Genomic DNA, 21333 nt, shown 5'->3' on the forward strand with positions numbered 1-21333 from the left:
ATATGCCTTGTTTTTAAATGTAATTACTACTTTTTGTCACTCTGTATTGTAACTATCTTTTATATATGCATTTGGAATGCATGATTAGATGTAGCTTATCCAGTCTAAGAATCTTCTGGGTATATTTTTCCCTTATTAGATTTTTTTTTCTTTATGTGGGTTTACCTGGTGTACAGGGGGAAGTATGTGCTGTCCTGTCTTTCAGAACAGGAAGCTCTAAGTGTTGGAGAATTGGTAAAACTGATTTTCACAGGGATCTCTGTATTCAGTTCTCTCATAGCTTTTCAGTGTGGGTGTTTGTAGTCCAGTGCAGCAGCCTGCGCTGCTGCTTAGGTTTATTTCATCCTGGGTGCAAGACTTTATCTTTGCTAAGTTTCATGAAATTCTTGTTGGCCCAATCATGCAGCCTGTCCAAGTCTCTCTGAATAGTGGCTCATCTGTCCACTCTGCCTACTTCTTCTCCCCATTTAGTGTCATCTGCAAACTTGGTGAAAATTGATTCCATCATGTTATCCAGAGGACTTGTAAAAATAGTGAGTAGTACTGGACCCACTGTCAGCCGCTGAGAAGCTCTGTTCATGACCAACTCAACTACTCTTTCAGCGTTGGGCCACTAACCACTTCACTAAAAATGGAAGAAACCCTCTGAGAACATAAGGTTTTCCATGCTTTATAATATCACTGATATTAAGTCTTGTTCTCTCTATTCGCTGGTGTTTGTTACGAGATTAAGTTGATAGCTTTGTATCATGTTCAGGCAGTTTGAAGTTAGTTTTGGAGGACTAGAGGGGGGAATTCTTGGCATTTGAGATTACTGGTTGGCATACGTGCAAAACCACGGAACTTTATCAGTTCTTTATATTAGCATGAACAACTGCAATGGATTACTGGTTGTGAAATCTAACTTTACTTTATTTCTGCAGTAATAAGTGTTTTCAAACTTGATTTGCACTATGCGCTAAGGAGTCACAAACTGCTTTCATTCCCGTATGTGACTGGCTAAACCTCTCCACCTTCCCTGTTTAACTGCAAAACCTTTTACGGATACAATAGACACTGTCTATGTAAAATACGTTAGGAATATATTTACTGTGTTTTTTTCCTCTGTCTTCTAGTGTAGCCTAGCAGCTGGAAGCACAGAGAACTGGGACCGAGTGACCAGACATCCATTCCTGTGCTGGCAGGTGGGAGCTGCCAACAGCAAATGACTCTGCAACCCCATGCAGTGAAGTTCTGTGGCAGACATTGAATCATTTGAAGAGGTACTTCTTTTGCTTCTGATTTGCTTGCCCTGTGTTTTAAATAGCAGCTTGTCTCCAAAAGGATATAAAAATCAGTTCAGACATGGTCTTTCAGAATGTTTAGTGCTGACCTCCATTTAAGCTGCTTTTAGTTCTACTAGTAGAAAGAACTGGAGCATTTTCCATTTCTCCTCCTGTGTAAGGCTGACTGGATGTATAACTTTCTCTGAGAAGTTAGATAACTAAACTTCTACTTTCTTAAGAAAATAGTCTTTCTTACAAGTGCAGGTACGCTCCTTCCCAGAAGCACTCTCATTGTTTGATATGTTATATTTCTCTGTGCTAAAAGTATGTTTGCTTTTTTTTTTTACTTGCAGTTCAATTGTATTTTTCTGCAGAGATTCTTAAATTTTGGTTGCAAGGTCAAATTCCATTACTCTATGCCAAAATTATTACATTCAAATGTGTTCAAAGATGCATTGCTGTGTTATATGTCCCAAATTAAATTTCCTTCTCAATGCCAGAAAACAACTTTGGTGGCCTGGTGACAGTCTAAGCTCAGAGCATTTGAATTATACCCTATCTAGCTTGTAGGTGGAGGATTATCATTGACAAAAAGCTGATACCAGCCATTCTTAGCCTTATGAAAGTCTTCTGTAGATAACCTCAAGGCTGCTTTTACTTATGGTTATGTCTTGAAGGCAAGCTGGTGCTCATCTAGCTGTAAGACTGAGAAGACACCATTGTCCTATACCTTGCAGAGGGACTTCTTTGTTGTTGTTTTTATGGAACTGCATTAATACACTGCCAATTTCTAAATTGTTTGTAGAATAATTTAATGTAAGGATTATTAAACAGTATCAGTCCTAGCGCAGACCTCAGGGCATTCCTCAGTATTGATACTTATCTCTTCTGTGGGGTAGGGTGCTTATCCAGTGAGAGAAAAAAAAAAAAAAAAGAAAGAAAGAAAAAAAAAGACATGAAAGACCCATTCTTCCACAAGACATCACAGGAGTTTTGTGTGAAGTGTAACAGTAGAGGTAATACAGAGGAAACAATCTTTCTTCTTACTGTTTGTGATTAAAGGATTTCAAAAGAACATTGTCACTTATAGTAACTAGAGGGGGGAAACAGGGGGACTATTACAGAGCCCAGTGACATATTCCCTGATTCTTTGAATGAAATATAATAGCCACGTCATTCTGTTTATTCACAGCATGTTTTTACAAGTGTACGTTTCCTATTTTTGATTCCCCTATTAGAGGAAAGCCGTTTGTTTATTTTTCCAATGGGCAATGTCCTTGTTCAGAAGAGCTAAAAGGAAAAGTGTACTAATATTGTTGACCAAAGCTATATAATCCAATCAGCCTAGCCAGCTTCCTTCAGCTGGATGGTGATAGTTCACATTACAGTTATAGTTATATTTAGAGCCAATGTCTCTGAAAGATACATGAATACATCTTCATTTCACTAAAATTTACTCAGATGTACTTAGCTTAACAGTTTTCAAGATGTGCATGAGATTCCTCTGTTGTGAGGCAGTATGAAAGGCTAGGAATGTGACGTTACCTGCCTGTGCCTCAAGAAAAAGCACGTATCTCATCGGTGCCTCTCATTTCTTAGTTGCTGCCAAATGAATATAATTTCACAGAATCACCGAATTTTCAGAGTTGGAAGGGACCTCTAGAGATCATCTAGTCCAACTCCCCTGCCAAAGCAGGATTGCCCAGAGCACATTACTCAGGACTGCATCCGGGCGGGTCTTGAAAATCTCAAGAGAAGGGGACTCCACAACCTCCCTGGGCAGCCTGTGCCAGTGCTCTGGCACCCTCACCGTAAAGAAGTTTTTCTGTGTATTTGAACAGAACTTCCTGTGTACTAACTTGTGCCTGTTACCCCTCGTCCTGTCACTTGGAACCATTGAAAAGAGCCTGGCTCCATCCTCCTTCAACCCACCCTTTAGATACTTGTACGCCGTAATAAGGTCTCCCCTCAGCCTTCTCTTCTCCAGGTTAAAGAGTCCCAGCTCTCTCAGCCTTTCCTCATAAGGCAGATGCTCCAAGCCCTTCATCATCTTAGTTGCCCTTCGCTGGACTCGCTCCAGCAGTTCCCTGTCCCTCTTGAACTGGGGAGCCCAAAACTGGACACAGTATTCCAGTTGTGGCCTCACCAGTGCCGAGTAGAGGGGGAGAATGACCTCCCTCGACCTACTGGCCACACTCTTCCCTATGCAGCCCAGGATTCCATTGGCCTTTCTGGCAACAAGGGCACATTGCTGGGCCATGGATAATTTACTGTCTACCACGACCCCCAGATCCTTCTCCCCCAAGCTACTTCCCAGCAGGTCCGCCCCTAACCTATACTGGTACCTAGCATTCTTCCTCCCCAGGTGCAGGACCTTGCACTTGCTTTTGTTGAACCTCATTAGGTTCTTCTCTGCCCAGCTCTCCAGCCTGTCCAGGTCATGCTGGATGGCAGCACGGCCCTCTGGGGTGTCAGCCACCCCACCCAGTTTGGTATCATCAGCAAACTTGCTGAGGATACACTCTGTCCCCTCATCCAGGTCATTAATGAAAATATTAAACAAAATTGGACCGAGTATTGACCCCTGGGGGACACCACTGGTTACAGGCCTCCAACTAGACTCTGTGCCGCTGACCACAACCCTCTGAGTTCTGTCCCACAGCCAACTCTCATTCCACCTCACTGTCACCTCATCTAGCCCATACTTCCTCAGCTTCCTAATGAGGATGTCATGGGAGACAGTGTCAAAAGCCTTGCTAAAGTCAAGGTAGATGACATCCACGACTCTCCCCTCATCCAGCCAACCAGTTATAACATCACAGAAAGCTATCAGATTGGTCAAGCACGATCTACCCTTGGTAAATCCATGTTGACCACAATTTGTGAAGAAAGAAAAAGAGCAAGGTCTACCATGCCAGATATTGTCAGAATTCTTTGCACAAAGGTAATGATCCTGACTCTTAAAAATCTAGAGTTTTAAAATTATTGTGAGTTTTAATGAAGAGAGCCCTTTGAGTGTTTCAAGGGTGTTTCAAGCATTTTGATACTCAAGGACATGTGACTGGGATTATATTTTTGAAATTTTACCTTGAAGTGAGAGCTATAGACTCCCCTTTCATTCCTCACCAAATTCTCACATCACTGCAGGCTTTTAGGAACTAATGCCTTCAGAAGAACAGGAAACATGAGACTGTCATTCTGGTAATGTTGTGTAACTGCAGTCAGCCCTTTGCTACCAATGACCTGTGTTAGCACCATGAGAATAGTTGAATTTGTATGTTTACGTAGAAAAAGACCTAATGAATTCCTCAACAAAACATCAAAGATGAAAAAGTGATGCCAAATAGAGACTGATTGTTCCCTATCTATTCCATATGTGCTAAAGGTGTTCTGGGGAGGTCACAATGGTGTAACCACCCATCCTCAGTACAAATATAGTCAGAAAGCTTGGGCATTTCCTTATAAAGATTTTTTGTGATCTCATAGTAAACTTCCAGAGTTTATACACAGGTTCATATGCAGATATCTTTAGATGATCAACTGTGAAACAAGAAAAATAGACAAAATTTTGACCAGTCTAGTGCTTTTTCAGACCTGAATCTGAGTAAAGTGGCAAATGCTGTACATCTGGGCCTAGAATCAGTTGTTGGGAGCAATTATGCTCAATTAGAGTTTACCTTTCTGTTCCTAGGTTAATTTTCTGACTTGAGGATGCATCAGTACACCTGGGATCCTGACTGTTTTCCCAAATACATCTAACGGAAAGTCTTGCCCATGACTGTTAATCTTGCCTCCTCTAAGGTTTGCTGCTACCACAGCCACTGCTGTAGTGCATTCATGCCGTGGTTTTAAAGGGAATGATGTAGCATTTCTGGTCTCGCTGAGTTCCCCTAGCTTTTCTCACGTCAATTCTCCCTTCTGGTATACTTTTAGTGTAGAAAGAAGAACATAAGGATTTTTTGTAAATAAGTTTGTAAATATCCATGTTAATAATCAGTGTAGCCAAATCACTCTGAGATCAATGCTTCTAGTGTATTTTTCAGAAACTATTTAAAAGAATCTGTGAATAAAATGAGAATATTTGTTTAGAACTTCATTTCATCACTGAAAATCAGATTTAGAGTAATGATGCAACTTTGAAAATAATTCAAGTCTGTTCATGGCTCTTGCCTTAATGCAGACTTTAAAATTTGTTTATCTTATAGTTGAGTGAAGAGCATGAGTGCCATCCTGTGCCAGGCCCACTGCAATTGATGTTCCTATATATTCAAAAGCTCCACCTACCAAATCTTTGTGCAAGCAATTCAAAATGAAAAAAAAACAGGAAGAATGCAAAAAAAATCCTACTGAAGCTAGTCACTCGTCAGTCTGTCTAGTGTGGGCTATGCTGCCTGGCAGACAAAGCACTTCAACAAATATTTTAATCGTCTGGTTAAATTTTAGCTTAAAAAAGAGGGAAGGAAGTAGCTGTCAGAACCCCATTGCTTCTTGTCCCCTCTACTGAGCAGGTCATTTAGGCATGTTAAAAGCTACCTCAGCAGTCAAAACCCATTTAGTTCAGAACCATGTAGTTAACACATGCAGTAATGCTGTTGTACAGTTCTGTTCCCTTGATTGACAGGAGGACGGCAGTCTCGTGCAACTCTCTGGGTATTCTTTGGTAATAGCAAGAGTAGTAAAATGAAAAGGAGGTATAATTACTGCATAGCTGCACGTAGCATTTTGTAGTCATTTCCAAATGAACAAGTGCTCATGTCACAGTTGAAATTCTTCGGCTTGTTTGTGGGTAACCTAAGCAGGATGCACAGTCAGATTGATTAAATGGGCTTGTTTAATGCAAAAGCAGCACATTTAGGTTAAGAAACCTGGAGAGAATGTTGTACTGACACTGTCATTATCTCTGGAGAAAAAGAAACTTGTGGGTCAATAGACCTGTCACTACAGCCTTTTTTTTTTGTTGTTGTTAATAACAAGCAGTGGATTTGTATGAGGGTGCATGAATAAATAAGTTTGTTTCCTGCCTTTTCCAGAGAAGATATTTCACATGACATCATATTTATCAAAAGAATGCGTTATCTTCCATTTATAGGTTTTCTACCAGCTAAAGTAGTCAAAGTGAGGAGATATAATATTGTACACGTTTCTTTGGCTTTTAAATGTCTGTGGCTTCATGCTACTCTGTGTGTGTGTGTGCACATGTGGCATGGTTTAACCCCACATGGCACCTAGGACCATGCAGCTGTTCACTCATTCCTCCCATCACTCCACCCCCCAGTAGGGTAGGGAGAAGAGGGAGAAAAAGGAAAAAAAAAAAACAACTCGTGGGTTGAGATAAAGACAGTTTAATAGAACAGTAACAAAAGAGAAAATATAACAATGGTAAAAGAATATACAAGATAAGTGATGCAATGCAATTGCTCACCACCCAGTGATCGATTGCCCAACCCATCCTGAGCAGTGATCGCGGATTCCCGCCCCACAGCCAACTCCCATTTATATACTGAGCATGATGTCTATGGTATGGAATATTCCTTTGGCCACCTTGTCCTGTCTATGCACCCTCTCAGCTTCTATGGGAAGCTGAAAAAGTCCTTGACTTAATACAGGCATTACTTGGCAACAGCTAAAACAATATGCGTTATCAACGTTATTCCCGTACTAAATCCAAAACACAGCAGCTACTAGGAAGAAAATTAACTCTATCCCAGCTGAAACCAGGACAGCGTGTCAGGCTGTGGCTTAAACTTCGGGTTCTATCCTTCTATACTGGCAAAAAGCTCCTGAAGGCTTTCTTTGGTGCAGCCTTGATCTCCACAGGAAGCACAACAGCCGTCTGTCTCTCCATGTCTGTTCTTGTTGATCAGTCACCTGTGCTTCCACTCCTTTCCTCTGCTGTTCTGAACTCAGTTATTCTATACACACTGTGATGGCTGCTTGTTATTGTATTAATGACTTCCTGGATGATGGTAGTATTAGAGAACTAAACCTTAGTGGTGAGGACCTGTTTGAAAATCATCTGTATCATGCTATCACTAAAGCCTTTGGTTTCATGTCCTTAAAGGTTAAAGATCGGTTCCCTGCGTGAGCACTAGCTACTAGCACACAGGACACAGCAGGGAAAGTTGCCCAGCTCAAGTTCAAGTATTTACAGAAGGCTTATTTGAAAGCAAACATTAATGAAAATGTTAAGTATTACATGTACTCCGTTATGCTAAAACAATGGGCTTTTAATATATTCTTCTGATTCGTTAAAGGAAGAGATCTCCGGTTTTAGAATTCAAACCTGTGCTTCTGACCTGGAAAAGCAAGTCTTAGCCTGCCTGGCAGAAACAAATCTCTTCATAACAGCCATTCCTTTCAACTCAATCAACAGCTTTTTTGAAGTCAAGTTACTTTGCGTTAGATTTTATCTAAAGCTATAAGATGCCACTTAAAAGAGCAAAAAAAGACATCAGTGTAGACAGTCATATTTAATCAAGAATTTGTGACATTTCTTTGTGTTGCAAGGCATCATTTGTTCTGCAGCTAGTACTTCAGCTGAGCCTAATTAGTAATGAAGTTCAGATCATGTAAGAACTTACTCAAAATCCTAGGTGGTTTACGTTATTTTGTACTAAAACAGGGTTGATATGTTTTAAAAGAAACAAAAAACTCAAAAAACTTTCCTGCTGTTTCACAAAATCATTGATTTTTAATTGAAATTTTACAGCTGTGTTCCAGATTGCTGTAGTAATAGTATGCTGATTTCTGTCAGTGAACTTCAATCTGTAAGTGATTTTTAAAGCCATTTTTATGGGCCATTTCCGAGGTGGCATGATGTTAAATAAAAAGGAGAGACTTTTTGCAGTGTGCAGTTAGCAGCCTGCAGATTTGCCATAGGAACCTGTTGTTTAAGGATTTTTAGAGTAGGTTTAGATGGTGCTTAATTAGATTCCTTGCAACTTTTGGAATTATTCTCCAAGATTCTCAGGGACGTATTTAAGGCGTGACAGGCTCCCCTGTGCTTTGGCAGAGGCCAGGAGATTAATCCAAACCACGGGACTGTTTGTGTTCTGAGTCACTAAAGTGGAAAAAGCACATAATGATGGGAAACAATGAAGCAGAACAGACTTGGTCTTACATGAAACCTTTTAACACTATTCCTAGGAAAAATTCCCTGAGGGCTTTTGGCAGCTTCCATCTTTTATAGCTGTTTCTGTCCTTTGGCAAGACAGACCAAACTCTGTAGTGATTATTCATGCTGGTCTGTCCTGGATGATGTCAGGCTCCTACGTGCATGGGTAATATTTCCTACAGTGTTTTCCAGTGTGGTGGCAGTCTGGGGAACATTATTGTGGAGCTGGCAGCTGTGATCGTTTTAAGCACTGTGTCATCTTAATGGGTTCGGTCTCTCTTAATGCTGTAATATATACTGGTAGTCTGTTTATGCTAGCAGCATTGTGCTGATATTGCTGGGAAAGCTGAACTCGTCATAGTGGGTTTGAGATGTGTATTTTTAACCTGTTAATGTATATAGGACCAAAGACAGCATGATATCTGGATTCAGATGGAATTGCAGCTCTCCAGCCCTAGGTAGATTAAACCGTGCTTGAAGGTATTGATAATCTGAAAACAGAAAGAAAACTTACCTTCTTTAATGTCTGGCTATGCTCTACAGCCATTGTTTTATCTCAGATTGCACGATCTTAGGATACAGAGGCAGCTGGCCATCAAGCAGGGCATCAGGAAATCCCCAGTGGACTGAGGAAATTCACTGAAACATGGTTACACACATAGTGACTGTTTGTGTATCCTGCGACTACTTCGTTCAGTGTAAACACGCTGAGTTAATTCATGCCACCAATACCAGTACAAAGAATTTGGCAAGCATGTTTCATTTCTGTTTATGTATGTATCTAGGCAACATCTCCTAGTCACACACTAGGTAACTACTTCTGAGGCAGGCTGAAAAACCAAAAAGCTAGTGATTCATGTTTTAGTTTAGAAATTGAACTGAACTCCAGATACTTAATATTAATGAGGAACGTATGCCAGAGGAGTCACACGTGTACCAAAGAGCAGAAAAGTGTCTGAATTGCTGGGTTAGCATTTGTTCATGATGCATATTCCTCACTGAATCTCTGTGTCACTTGAATGTGTATACATCTTGGACTTACTGTAGTTAGCATGCCAAACAGAAGGAAAGAAGAGGCAATAGCCTGGACTGAGTCATGAGGGAAACAAGCCTACTGCACCTTTGAAGTCGCTGGCCCATGTTGTTACCTGTCAGCTAGATGAGAGTAACAAAGGATCTTGCTTCCTTCTGAGCACCTCGACAGAGCATAGATGATTCCATGTTGTTTTCTGTCAAGAGCGGACTACCAGTGCAATGGGATTCCACCATGGTGACATACACTGACAGGTTTTGGCAATTGGTAGTGACTTTATTTAGGCTGTATATGTGCCCTGAGACAGCTTTCTTTATTATTAGCTTTTGTGCATACTTAAAGGAGTTTTTCTTTCTGACCGAGTCCTGTAACTATAGTCTTAGATAATACTTTGCTTTGTTACTCCCTTGTCTTGATTCAGATCCCAAGTCACCCAGACATCTGGTTCTTTGTGGAGGCAAGCTCCTTGTGCCCATAGGCTTAGAGTGAAAGGATCCATTGAGATTGTGAGATAAAAGAATGAGGATGATGGGGTTATTTGCACTGGTGATAAGGAAAATCTATGAAAAGAAATCAGAGTTCAAACTAAGGTTATCGTCAGACATGCATGAAAGTGTCAGAGGAGGGATGCTGAACAGCAAATTAATTTGCCAATATAGAGTCGAGAAGTAGCTGAAGACAAATCCAGTGATAAACGAGTGCCAGGATATAAGAGGAGACTTTTAGAAGTCACATGCAAGATGCAGCCAACTGGTAGGGGGAGACAGGTAGATGTTTTACTAGCCATGAAAAGTATTTGTGTCAGGTTCTAATGTAATGTGTGAAACTCTTCAAGATTCTGCATGGGAAGTAACTGTAGAACATAACACTTGTCACGTCTTCATCAGTTAAAATGATTGCTAGAATACATGCTTTACACAAGGTTACATCAATTTTCATGTAATGTAGACTTCATGTGAAACAGATGAAGATAAACTGGAAACAGTTTGATGAATCTAATTTATTCCTGTATGTTGATGAAGTAATTTATGTTGTTTAGCGTTTTCTTTAGCAGATGCAATACTGCATTAGTCTTTGCCCTGAAGAGTTAACAGTTGAAAGACAGGACCTGATCAGAGAGAAGACAACAATCTAAGATCACACCATAGCACTGCAGGGCATACAGTCCATGTGTCCAGTTTCTAACCAGGATGTCCTATTCCCTCTCTGTACCCAGACTGAAGTAGCAAATGCCACCTACCTTACTTATTATAATGCTTCATTTGGAAAATACACATGTAACAGAATATTAGCAATCTGGCTAGCACACAAGGTCATTCCAGAGATAAGTCTAGCGCTTTAAAAGGGATTATTTCAAGTAAATGAAACTCTGCATGGAGAATAACATTTGTGCAGGAATGTGCACGTAGCGTAGGAATGAGATTGCACAGAATAGAATTGATCTGAGGGCTTAGGTTGTTAGTTGGAGCACCTAACAAGATGTCTGGTTCTCTGGTATTGTGGTAGATAAAAGATGGCATTGGTGTTCTGGTTTCAATCTGTTTTTCAAAAACATACATTGGAATTACAGTTCTGTAAGATTTAGAGTAAATCTTTATGGATGTTAGTGAAAAACGTTGCATTTCCACCCACTCAAAAAAAAAAAAAAAAACCAAAACAAGTTAAACACTTTCCAAGTTTAGATTTTTACTAATGCAGTCTAAGTGTGCTTTCAGGAGTCCTTCCTCCTTTATGCCTATAGCCATAGACATAATAACTTGCCAAGTTGTTATCCTGGGAACCCAACTAGCACAACTTTTAAGTTATACTTAACTTTCTCTGTAACGTGTGATTACTCGAAGTGCTAATAACAAATCTATGTGTATTTGTATCATGGCAGTTCCCAAATTAGACCAAATAATGAAGGTGCAAAAATAACACCCAGAGGTCTGCCTCATCCATATATTAATCAGAATGGAATTTATGTTATCCTCTTGCAACATAGCACATTCAGGGAAGCAACAGTGTACATAGAGGCTCAGCCACACCTAAACCAGAAGGTCCTTTATCCTGATCCTTTTTTTTTTTTTTGTAATCAAGAAAAAAGTTTAAGTAGGGAATACATATTGACAGAATTGTAGCCTTCATAACTCCAGTGTTAACACATCTTTTGATTCTTTGGAGACAGCACGCTGAAAGACTGTGAGTATCTGTGTAGATGAAGGAGCCAAACAATCAGGGACAGAAGTGAGAGAAAAATGTACTGAGAGCTGGAGTGACCCCATATGCAGTAGTGTTATTGCAAAGATAAGGTTTGGGTCAGAGGGGAACTTAAACTGAATAGTCAAGTTAAGGACATGAAGCCTCCAGTAGTATAACGTAAGAAGAAGATAATGAAGAAAAATCGAAAGTGGTGAAGTGGAAGAAAATGGTATATTGAATTGAAAGAGGGAGGAAAAAGAAGATAAAATTAGTATCAAATATTAAGCAGTAAGAAAACAATGGGAGAGTTAGCAATGGTAATGTCGCTGCGTCTGAGAGGATGGACCTACAGTGTGTCCATAGAGTATAGGATGAACGACAGTCACAATGAGCTGTCAGAGGGGACGAAGGAGAAGTTAGCACAGTTACATTTGGTTTTCCGTCCACAGGACTCTGGGGAGCTCCAGTCAACAAAAGTGCTCTCTCTTTGATTTCTGTGGTCAGCGTGCAGGAAGCTGGAGATCACAAATAGGTAATTGCAGCTGAAGTAGTTGCCGGTTATTTGAAATATGACCCTCTGTGCAGATATTGTAAGGGGGTGTGGGGACTAAGCAATGTGAAAACAAATTGAAAACTTTTCTTGGCGCTGCCTTACTTGTGGGCTGGTTGCAGCGTGTTTCTTCCAGTAAAACATCTGTGAGGCATGCACAGAGAGACACGGGACTTGTGATGAGTGCAGTCATTGTCCCAGCCTTTTGTTCAGCCTAATGCTGACAGTAGTTACTTTAATGTAGTGCTCCGGAGCAGCGGTTGTGGACCAGAACCCCTTGCGATAGGTGCTGTGCGGACCCTCTAGGCTTTGGGTAAATCTTCAGAAATAACCCATGTGACTTATAAGCTTATGTCTCTACTTAAAAAGTGATTCAGGCACTTGGTTGCTGTTCTCCCCTTGAATTAATTTCCCTTCCCTGCTTGGCAGATAACAGAAGTCTTTCCTATTTGCGCAGTCTGACTGCTGCCTTCTTCAACTCACTGGTTTTGTAGAGTTTTATCTCAAAGGTATGAAGAATATATCAGATTTCCATAGGCAGGGTCAACAGGCCTTGGTATTATGGGGTGGTTGGTTGTTCTGCCAAAAGTGTTAATGTGTTTTCTGCTGTTCGTACTACTTAGATTCCCCAGCTGGTACAAGTGCCTTTGATGTCAGTTGACCTACATAAGCATAGAGCAATTGAGGGAATTAATAATATGTTTGAATATAACGTTCATATCTTCGTGACTCTGAATACGGTTGCTCTTTTTTTCCCTATTGTCAGTCTTTTTTCTTTTTAAATCAATTCAACAGTCCCTGAAGCTTGTGTAAGTTCAGAGAGGCTGCTGCCTGTTTTAAACTGAGGTGAATGTGTGATTCTGAGATTGAATAATTGCTGATTAAGTTGGATATTAGAGACACCTCTGTTCCCTTTCTGAAGCTGTTGGAATTGCTGGAAGATCTTTTTATGCTGCAGTTAATGTGTCTATAATGATAATAGTTCACTTGATATCAAAGCTTTTGCAAACTGTTTGTATGAAGATCGAGTTAACCAAAATCAATGGTGGTATATGAGCTGCTTCAAATTTTAAGACGTATTGAATTATTAAAAAGAGAACAATTTCCAGAGGACTGAAAGGTAAGTAGACCCTCAGTTAAGAGAATGAATGTGTTCATCTCTGAATTCATTCATTAATATGTGACTCAGCAGGTTTTATACAAGAATGCAGCATATATGTTGCATGTTGGCAATACATTACATGTGAAAACACTTTTTTCAGCTGAGGGTGTTGTGGTTATGCTTTTCTGCTTTTGCTTTAAGAAAGTTTGACAAGAGATGGGGGTAAAGAAACTATCCCTGAGGGACTGTGCATCCATTAGTAGGCAAATTGGCTACCTGGCTTCTGCTCAGCTGCTTATCCCCATTGAAAGTCCCTAATGAATACTGCAGTACAGAATGGCTGTTACTTCTAGGACTGTAAGTATTTTTCATCTGAGAATCACCTTTCCAAGTCACCAGTGATTATTTTTTTTAAGAAACCTGAAAAGCAGGGGGAAAATATCCATTTCACTGTTAATGACAGGCACTGGTGGAAGTGGGATACCCAGGAATTAATTTTTAAAGACAGGTTCATTAATGCACAGAGAAATTGCCCCAGTGGCCTTGCCAAAAAGACATGTCAAACTAATGCAATACTGGCACTGATGTTCTCTGACAAAATGCTGTTCCATGATAAGCTTTTTCCTATGGCTGGCCCCTTCATGTCACTTTTGGTTATTCAGAAAACAGCTATTAACATTATTTTCACCTTCTGCAATGACCAGTTCACCCATCTGCTCTGTTGCCTCTGTGTTCAAAGTCTAGTGTAGTATTTCTTAATATTTCTCTCTTGTTGTATCTCTGATCTTGTTTCATCCCAGCAACTGCTTTATCTCTCAGCCCACATTCTTGTGTCTCTTTTCTGCTTGCCTGCTTTTGCCACCACTGTTTTTATGCACCTGGCCAAGCCTAAAACTTTTTTACCCCCTTTGTCTGAGACAGAAGACATCTCTGTCTATGCCTAGAAAACCCCCTTGTAGCAGAGGCAAATATCACTTTGCAGAATCAAAACCACTCTGTGACAACATACTCTTGAAAGGACTACCTAAAGGTATGCACACGTAAATTACAGGAATAACTGCATGTACTGGGAGTTAGGGAGTGCTTGTTTTTTTTGGCAGTGTTTGAGATGGGTCACCGGTAAATTCGCCACGCTGTTGTGGTGAAACAGTAAGCTAGTGATCCAACAGAAGGTCTTCTTTTGCAAATACTTTTCAGCTATATCTTGCCTCTTATTACCAGTGTAGCATCTGGGCTTCAGTAATTGACTTTTCACAAGCCAGACTGGCAGAAGTTTTGATTCCCCCCTGCCTTTTGGGTGTGGTACGCCCGTTCGGGTTATCTGAGCATGATTCAGCGGGCCTCAGAGCAGAGCTCGTCCCTTGGTCTTGTAGCATTTATTGCTTGTGGCAGACGTCACTGAGACTTCTCACAGCTGAGATACTCTGGCACTTACACACTCAACTCTGAGTACTGATTATTGGATGCTGTTGGTGCGAAGCAGGCTTGGCTATAGCTGCAGGCTGTAGGGTACTTGGTTTGCCGTGTGTGAGCCCAGAGCAGGAGGGTGCAGTTCGGGCTCGGTGACAGCGAGTGCCCAGCTTGGCGGGGCGTGGGGCGTAGGGGTGCTGATGTGTCCTGCTCGTGTCCCCTGTGTGCCTGGGAAGGAGGTGCTGAGCCCAACCCCAGAGCCTGAGCGCCACCGCAGCTGCGCTGCTCTGGGGACCCCAAAGCACAGGGCTGCAACGACGACCTGCTGTGCCCGCAATACAGGGGAGAGGGACGGGGCTTGGGGGTTAGGGGTACGGGGGCCGCCTTCCCCCAGGGCACCGGGCGGCGCCGCGGGGGCCGCTTTCCTCGCGTCTGAAAGGCGGGCAGGCGCCCGGCAGCTTCCGCGGGGCTCCGCGGAGAGCGGGGCTGGGGGGCGAGGGCTGAGCCCCGGCCCCCGCAGCCCGGGGCGCTGCTCCCGGCGCCTTCCCCGCACCCTCAGGGGCCCCCGGGGACGGGGACAGCGCCCTGCGGGACACGGGTGGGGAGGGAGAGGCCGCTCCTGCCCTACCCCTGCCCACCCCGTCCCTCTCCCCTTCCTGCTGCGGGAGGCGGGCGCGGCCGGGTGAGTCAGCGCCGGGCCGGGGGGGCGCCGGGGCGGTCCCGCTCGGCCCTACAAAACCCCGCCCGGGCCGCTGCCGGCCCCAGCCGCCGCCAGAGCCGTCGCCAGAGCCGCCCTGCCCGCCCCGGCCAGGTGAGCCCCTCGCCGAGCGCCCCGGCCCCGCCAGCGCGGCACGGAGCGGGGGGAGGCAGCGTCCCCGGGGGGCCGGGCGGGGGGTGCGAGTGGGTGTCGGGACGCGCGGTAGCCGCTTCCCCGGCGGGAGCGGGGCGGTGGCGGGGTGCGGCCGCCGCCCTCCTGCGCGCCGCGCTCTTCTCTCCCTTCGGCGTTACCCGCCCGTTACTTTTCTGTGCCCGGCGTCGCGGTGCAGCGGCGGCCTCCGAGGGCGAGGCTGCCCCCGGAGAGCTCCGTGCGCCTCGCACCGACACGGGGTGTGGCGGCAGCGCCCGGGAAAGAGGAACCGGTCGCCAACTTCGGCGAACTTCCCCAAGTACTCCTTTCTTCTCGTTAAGGTACACAAAGCATCGGCTGGACTAACGATGATGCTGTAAATTCACTCGCCAGCGCGGAGCGGCGGGCTGTGCCGTCCGGCCAGCCCCCCCGGTGCCCGCTCCGCCGTAGCCGGGCTGGCCCGGCCCCCGGAGCCTGCAGCCCGCCCTGGGCGCCGCGCCGGGCTCGGCCCGGGCCAGCGCCCCCTTCCCCTCCGCCCAGGGCGTGGCTGCGGCCGCCGGCGCCGCCGCGGATGCTGCCGCTGGCACGGGCAGCGGAGAAGCCCTTGCGCAGGGAGAGCCCGGGTGGCCAGCGCTTGCCCGAGGTTTGCCTTCGCTCTCCCCTCCCGCGGCGTGCCCGGGAGCCCTGCGCGGGTCCTTGCTGGCAGAGGCAGGGTCGGGCACGGCATCTCCCGCCCCACCCCGGCTATGAGCAGAATCGCTGAGATCTTGCTGCTGCCTTTTGGATTATGAGTCAGCTTGGACACCACTTCCTCCTCCTCGAGTGAGGAGGGGAGGTAGGGCAAAGGGATGTTGCAAAGTGTATTTTAACTGGAAGAGAAGTGAAATGATTTCAGGATAGTCATGCAGAAATGAGCTGTGTCCTTGCACATGGCAGCTCTAATTCTGTTTAATGTTCATTGTTCTTATGTTCCTATTCAAATGCTGTATTTGCACAGAGATGTGCAGACCCCAACGTAGAGTCAAGAGTGAAAGAATCTTTTGGAACCTTGGTGCCCTTGAGCGATTCATCCCTATGTGTGCCTTCTGTTGGTGGAGCTAGTTGTAATAAGCAGTCCTAGTGAGTTTAGTTTCCACTAGCTAATGTGTGGAATGGTTTGCATTGATTAAAGAAAAAAGGGGGGGGAGGAGAGATTTTCCTGTAAAGTCTCAGAAGTGAGAATAACTTGAATTTGAAGGAATAAAAGTCCTTAATTTTGTATGTGTATAGTATCTTCCTGAAATGGAACATCTCCTGGGTTATTAGCAGTGTCCGTGGAAGAGAACAGTTAAAGTGTGTTTGTGGTAGCATGGCTTAATGGGTTTTGAAATTCTTTTCTTTAAAGCTATTTTTTTTTTCCAAGTAGTGGCTTTGAATAATCTGCTAAACCTTATCGGGTGATGTGGGGAGATACAGCTCTGCTCATTTGTACTTGCGGTTAGTACTGTATATAAATGAATGATTTTGAGTGCTTATTTCATTTACAGCAGATGTTGCAGATCTTCCTCGCTCTCCCTCATCTCCTCTGTTGCCGTGCTTTGCCCTAGTTTTTGGAGACCAGACACAAATGTGCTCCAAGTGAAAGAGTTTCCATTCTCTCATTCCGGGGATGCCGTTTCCTTGGCTCAGATCTCTGGGAACACCCTTTGCTCAATCTCTGTCTACAAGAGTATAATAAATGCTAACTCTGCTTATTGAGCAATGTAGTTGTTTGTGCATACCTGACACTTTTTTCCATGGATCACATGGAGGTTTTTTTCTGCTGTAGCATACGTGAGCTGCCCCTGGGAATCAAGATATGGGGCTGCTTTTAAACACGCGCTCTTCTGTCACCAAACAGTTATGGGGATAAGGTACTGAATATAGCCTAGGCCAAATATAATAACAGATTTGCAAACCAATGATTTCTGTGGGGTTCGAGGTCAAAACAGATACTATCTCTCTTAGTAGAATAACATTATGAGTCAGGATTACATAATGTGGATTTAGGAGGAAAACCAGTTGTAGAAACTTGCCTTAAGGTGTTGAAGTATTAGTTTACAGCTGGAAGGTAGAAGTTGATTCTTTTCCAGTGTAAGGAAGAACAAGTTAGTGCAAGTATTTTCTATTTACATGTTCAAACCCACCCATTACTTGTCAAAACTACATCAGATAAAATCAGTCCATCAGAGAACAGTGAGAGTCTGTTCTCAAATATGAGTGCCTTACAAAGCAGGGTGTGACAAGAGATGCATTTGTTCTCTGAGTAAAGATCTTTCTCTGCAAAGATTCTTGCAAAAACTCCCATTTTTTTTCTTTTGTCAGCTCGATGCTGATGGGCGGTCTGCTGTATAGCATTGTTGTGGGCTGATGATATGAACCTCCCAGTTCCAGCTCTACGTGAGGGTGTGTTAGTTCTGTTCCTGGACTCTGTTCAAGTTTTTTGTTCCAACAAGCCTGATTCAATGTGGTTTTTAATTTGTTTAGAAACAGGAGTCTTGCAAAAAGCTGTTCAGTGATTATTTTGTGAAAGATTATACTGCAGTTGCTTTGCTTCAGCTTTCACTGGTGTTTTTTAGTTCTTTGTGACAAGCAAGACTAAAGGACTTGGTATTGGTTGTAATACTGTCAGAGTACAAAGGTCTCATTGTTAAGGCACTTCATTTTATTGAGAGTAAACATTAAGAATTTCATAGCTCAGTAATATGTCATCCCCCTCTAGCCAGCGTGGTTAATGGTGCCAATAGCAGATAGCAGCTTATTACAATTTCTGCAGCATCTTTAAAGGGCTGGGTTGGATTTTTGTTCTGAAAAAGATTTATTCTCAAATAAGTTGATGCATGACTGTGACTTTCATTCGCCGTCTTATTTTTTCTCCCCTGGGATCTTAATTTTTCCTTGAAGTAAAGTTGCTTTTGTTACTTATACCTAGGTTGCTTCAGAAGATGAAAGGTTTTCTTTCTATTTTTTAAGTGAGGAAAGGCGTGATTACAGCAGTTACAGTACAAAAGCCATGTAATTGTGTTTCTGTGTCTTATTCTCATAACTCTTGCTATATATGTTAAAAGTAAGGATTTCTCTGCTTTTCTCTTCATGTACAGGAGGTTTACAGGAGCTAAAACAAAAAGCGAACACTTGTTCTAGGGTTTTAACCAGATCTTCGTTATTAAGAAACTGTCTCGTAGTTCTTGCTGGTTCCCTGAGCTCTTGGTTTCAGATTGATCGTTTAGTGGAGATGAGTTTGGTTTGTCTGGGAAATTTGCCTGGGGGGCTAATGCTGCTTCCCTGAGAAAGCCCTGATACCATCGGAAGAGTGACTGATGGAGGATAAAAAAATAATCTGAAAACGTGTAGAAGGGACATACTCAGGACTGGTTTGCACAATAGCGGGGAGTTGGCTCAGAAGGCATGCTATCTGGGAGCTGGAGCAGGGGAACCAGTGACAGCGTGGAAGTGAAGGGAGTGGCAGCCAGTGAGGCTGAAGATAGTGCAATTTTGGTTCCAGGCTCAGCTATCGGTTAGTGGAATGTCACTGGGCTTGAGGTGTTGCTGTCCTTTCTCTCCTACCTTTCATCAAGCCAAGTCTTTTCCCTGATTGATAATGTTATCTCTACAGCTTGATTGTAGAGTTCCTGAGAAACAAGCTTTAATTTCAACAGGCAAAATAATGTTTGCTGCAGGTGCCAACCTGGATGGATGACTAGAAGGTAATATGAGTGGCAATGTCTGTCCTCTCAATAGAGGAATTTGAGAGCAGAGTTTTGGGAATGCATCCAGCCTCTTAAATATTGCCTCTGCCTTATAACCTTTGGAAGAAATTTCCTCCTTAGTTGAGAGGCCTTTCCAGTATAACAGTAATACAGCTCTGGCAAACTTCCCTGACCAGAAACCAGAGTTGAAAAAAAAGCTAGAGCATTGTAACATAAGCACATCGCGTCAATATTCATTTCTGCTCTGTGTATAATCTATCTGAGGGTTGGGGGGTTCCCTATGTTTCTTTATATATGTTAGCAAAATGTTATGCAGGTTCTGGCAACGGAGCAATTATATTGATTACCTTGCTTCAATGGCTCTTACTTTTGGAGCTATGATTTTAAGAGAGTCCTTGTTAACTAGTATCTGACAATCATGTTACTAACTGGTGTTTGTAGCTTGTTCTGTGGTTCTTATTACTGGGGAGCCGCTACAAAACCATATGATATTAGAGGCATCTGTGGCCTGTGTCTAGGCTTAAAGACTGAAGAGCATTATCATTTTATAAAGTATCTGCATGAATATAAGTAGTTTCAATGTATTCCACAGGTACTTGAGGAATTGAGCGTCTGATTTAAATGCTACTACTTGTTGCTTTTTAGCTTTAAGATGGACCAGGCTCTAATGTTTCTGCACAATTTTCCCAGTACTGAGTTGTAGGCTTAGTTGATTCTGTTTCTAAGGTAGAGATTCTCTGGTTCCTAAGTTTAAGTATTTGAAATGCAGAAGAAATGTGGTGTGTGGTTTTTGTTTTTTTTTTTTTTTTTTAAGGAGTAAAGATAATTTTTTATTGTGCAATAAAATGAAGACCTCTCACTGTTGCAGTATTAATAGCGGTGTGGCTTGGAAATTCTTAAATCTGCTTTCTTGCTTGGGATTAGCAGGTTCATTGGACTGTCACTTTCAGTGCTGCAGTGTTTCAGGAGTATATAACACACTGAGGTAATTGTAAATATATTTAAGTCTACTTGTTTTGTTTTTTTTCTCTTATTCCAGCATTCTTTCAAGATGACTACTGTCCATGAAATTCTAAGCAAGCTCAGCCTTGAAGGAGATGTAAGTATTATCTAAACAAGAAAAGTTTGTTTTACTTAAATGCCACGTCTTATTTCTTTTACAGGACTCTACCAACAATTGTACTGAGCTGCACAGTTTACAAGATTCCACACATCTCTTCTACTTTAACTTGAGTAAAAACTTAGAAAGCAGTGATCAGTTTTCAGCCACAAAATAGCTGTAAACCGTAGGATGATTATATGAGGTGACTAGATTTAACGACAATTCTAACTGGCCAGTAGCGTGAGCAGTGTTCATGTGCTGGGCCATATAAAAGATCACAGGAAAATGTGAATGGCTGGTTCGCATCTGTGGTCCCTCTTTCTTCCAAAGGAACAAGTGAGTTAAGGACAATAAGAGAAGATGGAAATGTGTTTGGTTTTGCTGATACCTTCCAAGATTTCTCTTGTTTGTTTGTTTGGTTTTTTTTCAATTAAAAATGAAGAACATTACTTACTGGGAATTAAATATTGGGGATAATATTCCCATAATAGTTGTAACCAAAACCAAACTATCTCTTGAAAAAAATTATTTTCTCAAACTTCTTTTCTCATTTTCTGTTCTGGAAAGTGTAAAGAATCTTGGTTTTGATTGTCTATTTTCCACCACATCGGCACTTGCTTGATATTTTTATTGAAATACTGGAAAGCTATAGTCTTTGTTTGATTTCTTACATTGCAACGTTAGATGGTAGAGTTACCAGTGTAGTGTCAAGATATCATGCCATGAATTTCTGGTTCTGTGATTGTCACTGAAGAGGAAGTGAATCCTATCATGCCTTATTTCATCATGTTGCTTACAAACTTGCTATACTTTTAAATTTTATAGCTAGTAACTCCAGATCTGAGCTCAGTACAAGCAAACCTTTTGCCTATTTTTGTTACTTGTTGCAAAATAAATTATACCACATGATCTTTGCGAAAGAGGTGTTGCAAAGAACTGGCTAGTTCACTGTAGGTAAGTAGCAAAGCTGATTTTGTACTGCAAAAGCAGTCAACTCTTCA

General features: G+C 42.6%; 1 protein-coding gene across 3 annotated transcripts in view; it reads left to right on the forward strand.

Moving 5' to 3' along the window:
* The first annotated feature begins 386 nt into the window (after nt 1-386).
* ANXA2 (annexin A2) overlaps nt 387-21333 on the forward strand; it is a 44303-nt gene continuing 23356 nt past the window's right edge. Inside the window, exons 1-4 of one of the 3 annotated variants that reach the window (XM_082488650.1) lie at nt 387-658; nt 1116-1262; nt 12043-12125; nt 20270-20329. In XM_082488650.1, the coding sequence (XP_082344776.1) occupies nt 20282-20329 (48 nt within the window). In that variant the 5' untranslated portion in view covers nt 387-658; nt 1116-1262; nt 12043-12125; nt 20270-20281. Of the gene's footprint in view, nt 659-1115; nt 1263-12042; nt 12126-15383; nt 15467-20269; nt 20330-21333 lie in introns of those variants that run through there. The other 2 variants (XM_082488649.1, XM_082488648.1) reach the window with 2 other exon arrangements.

The sequence above is a fragment of the Vanellus vanellus genome (genome assembly GCF_965231255.1).
Source record: "Vanellus vanellus genome assembly, chromosome: 11".
In the NCBI taxonomy this organism is placed as follows: Eukaryota; Metazoa; Chordata; class Aves; order Charadriiformes; family Charadriidae; genus Vanellus; species Vanellus vanellus.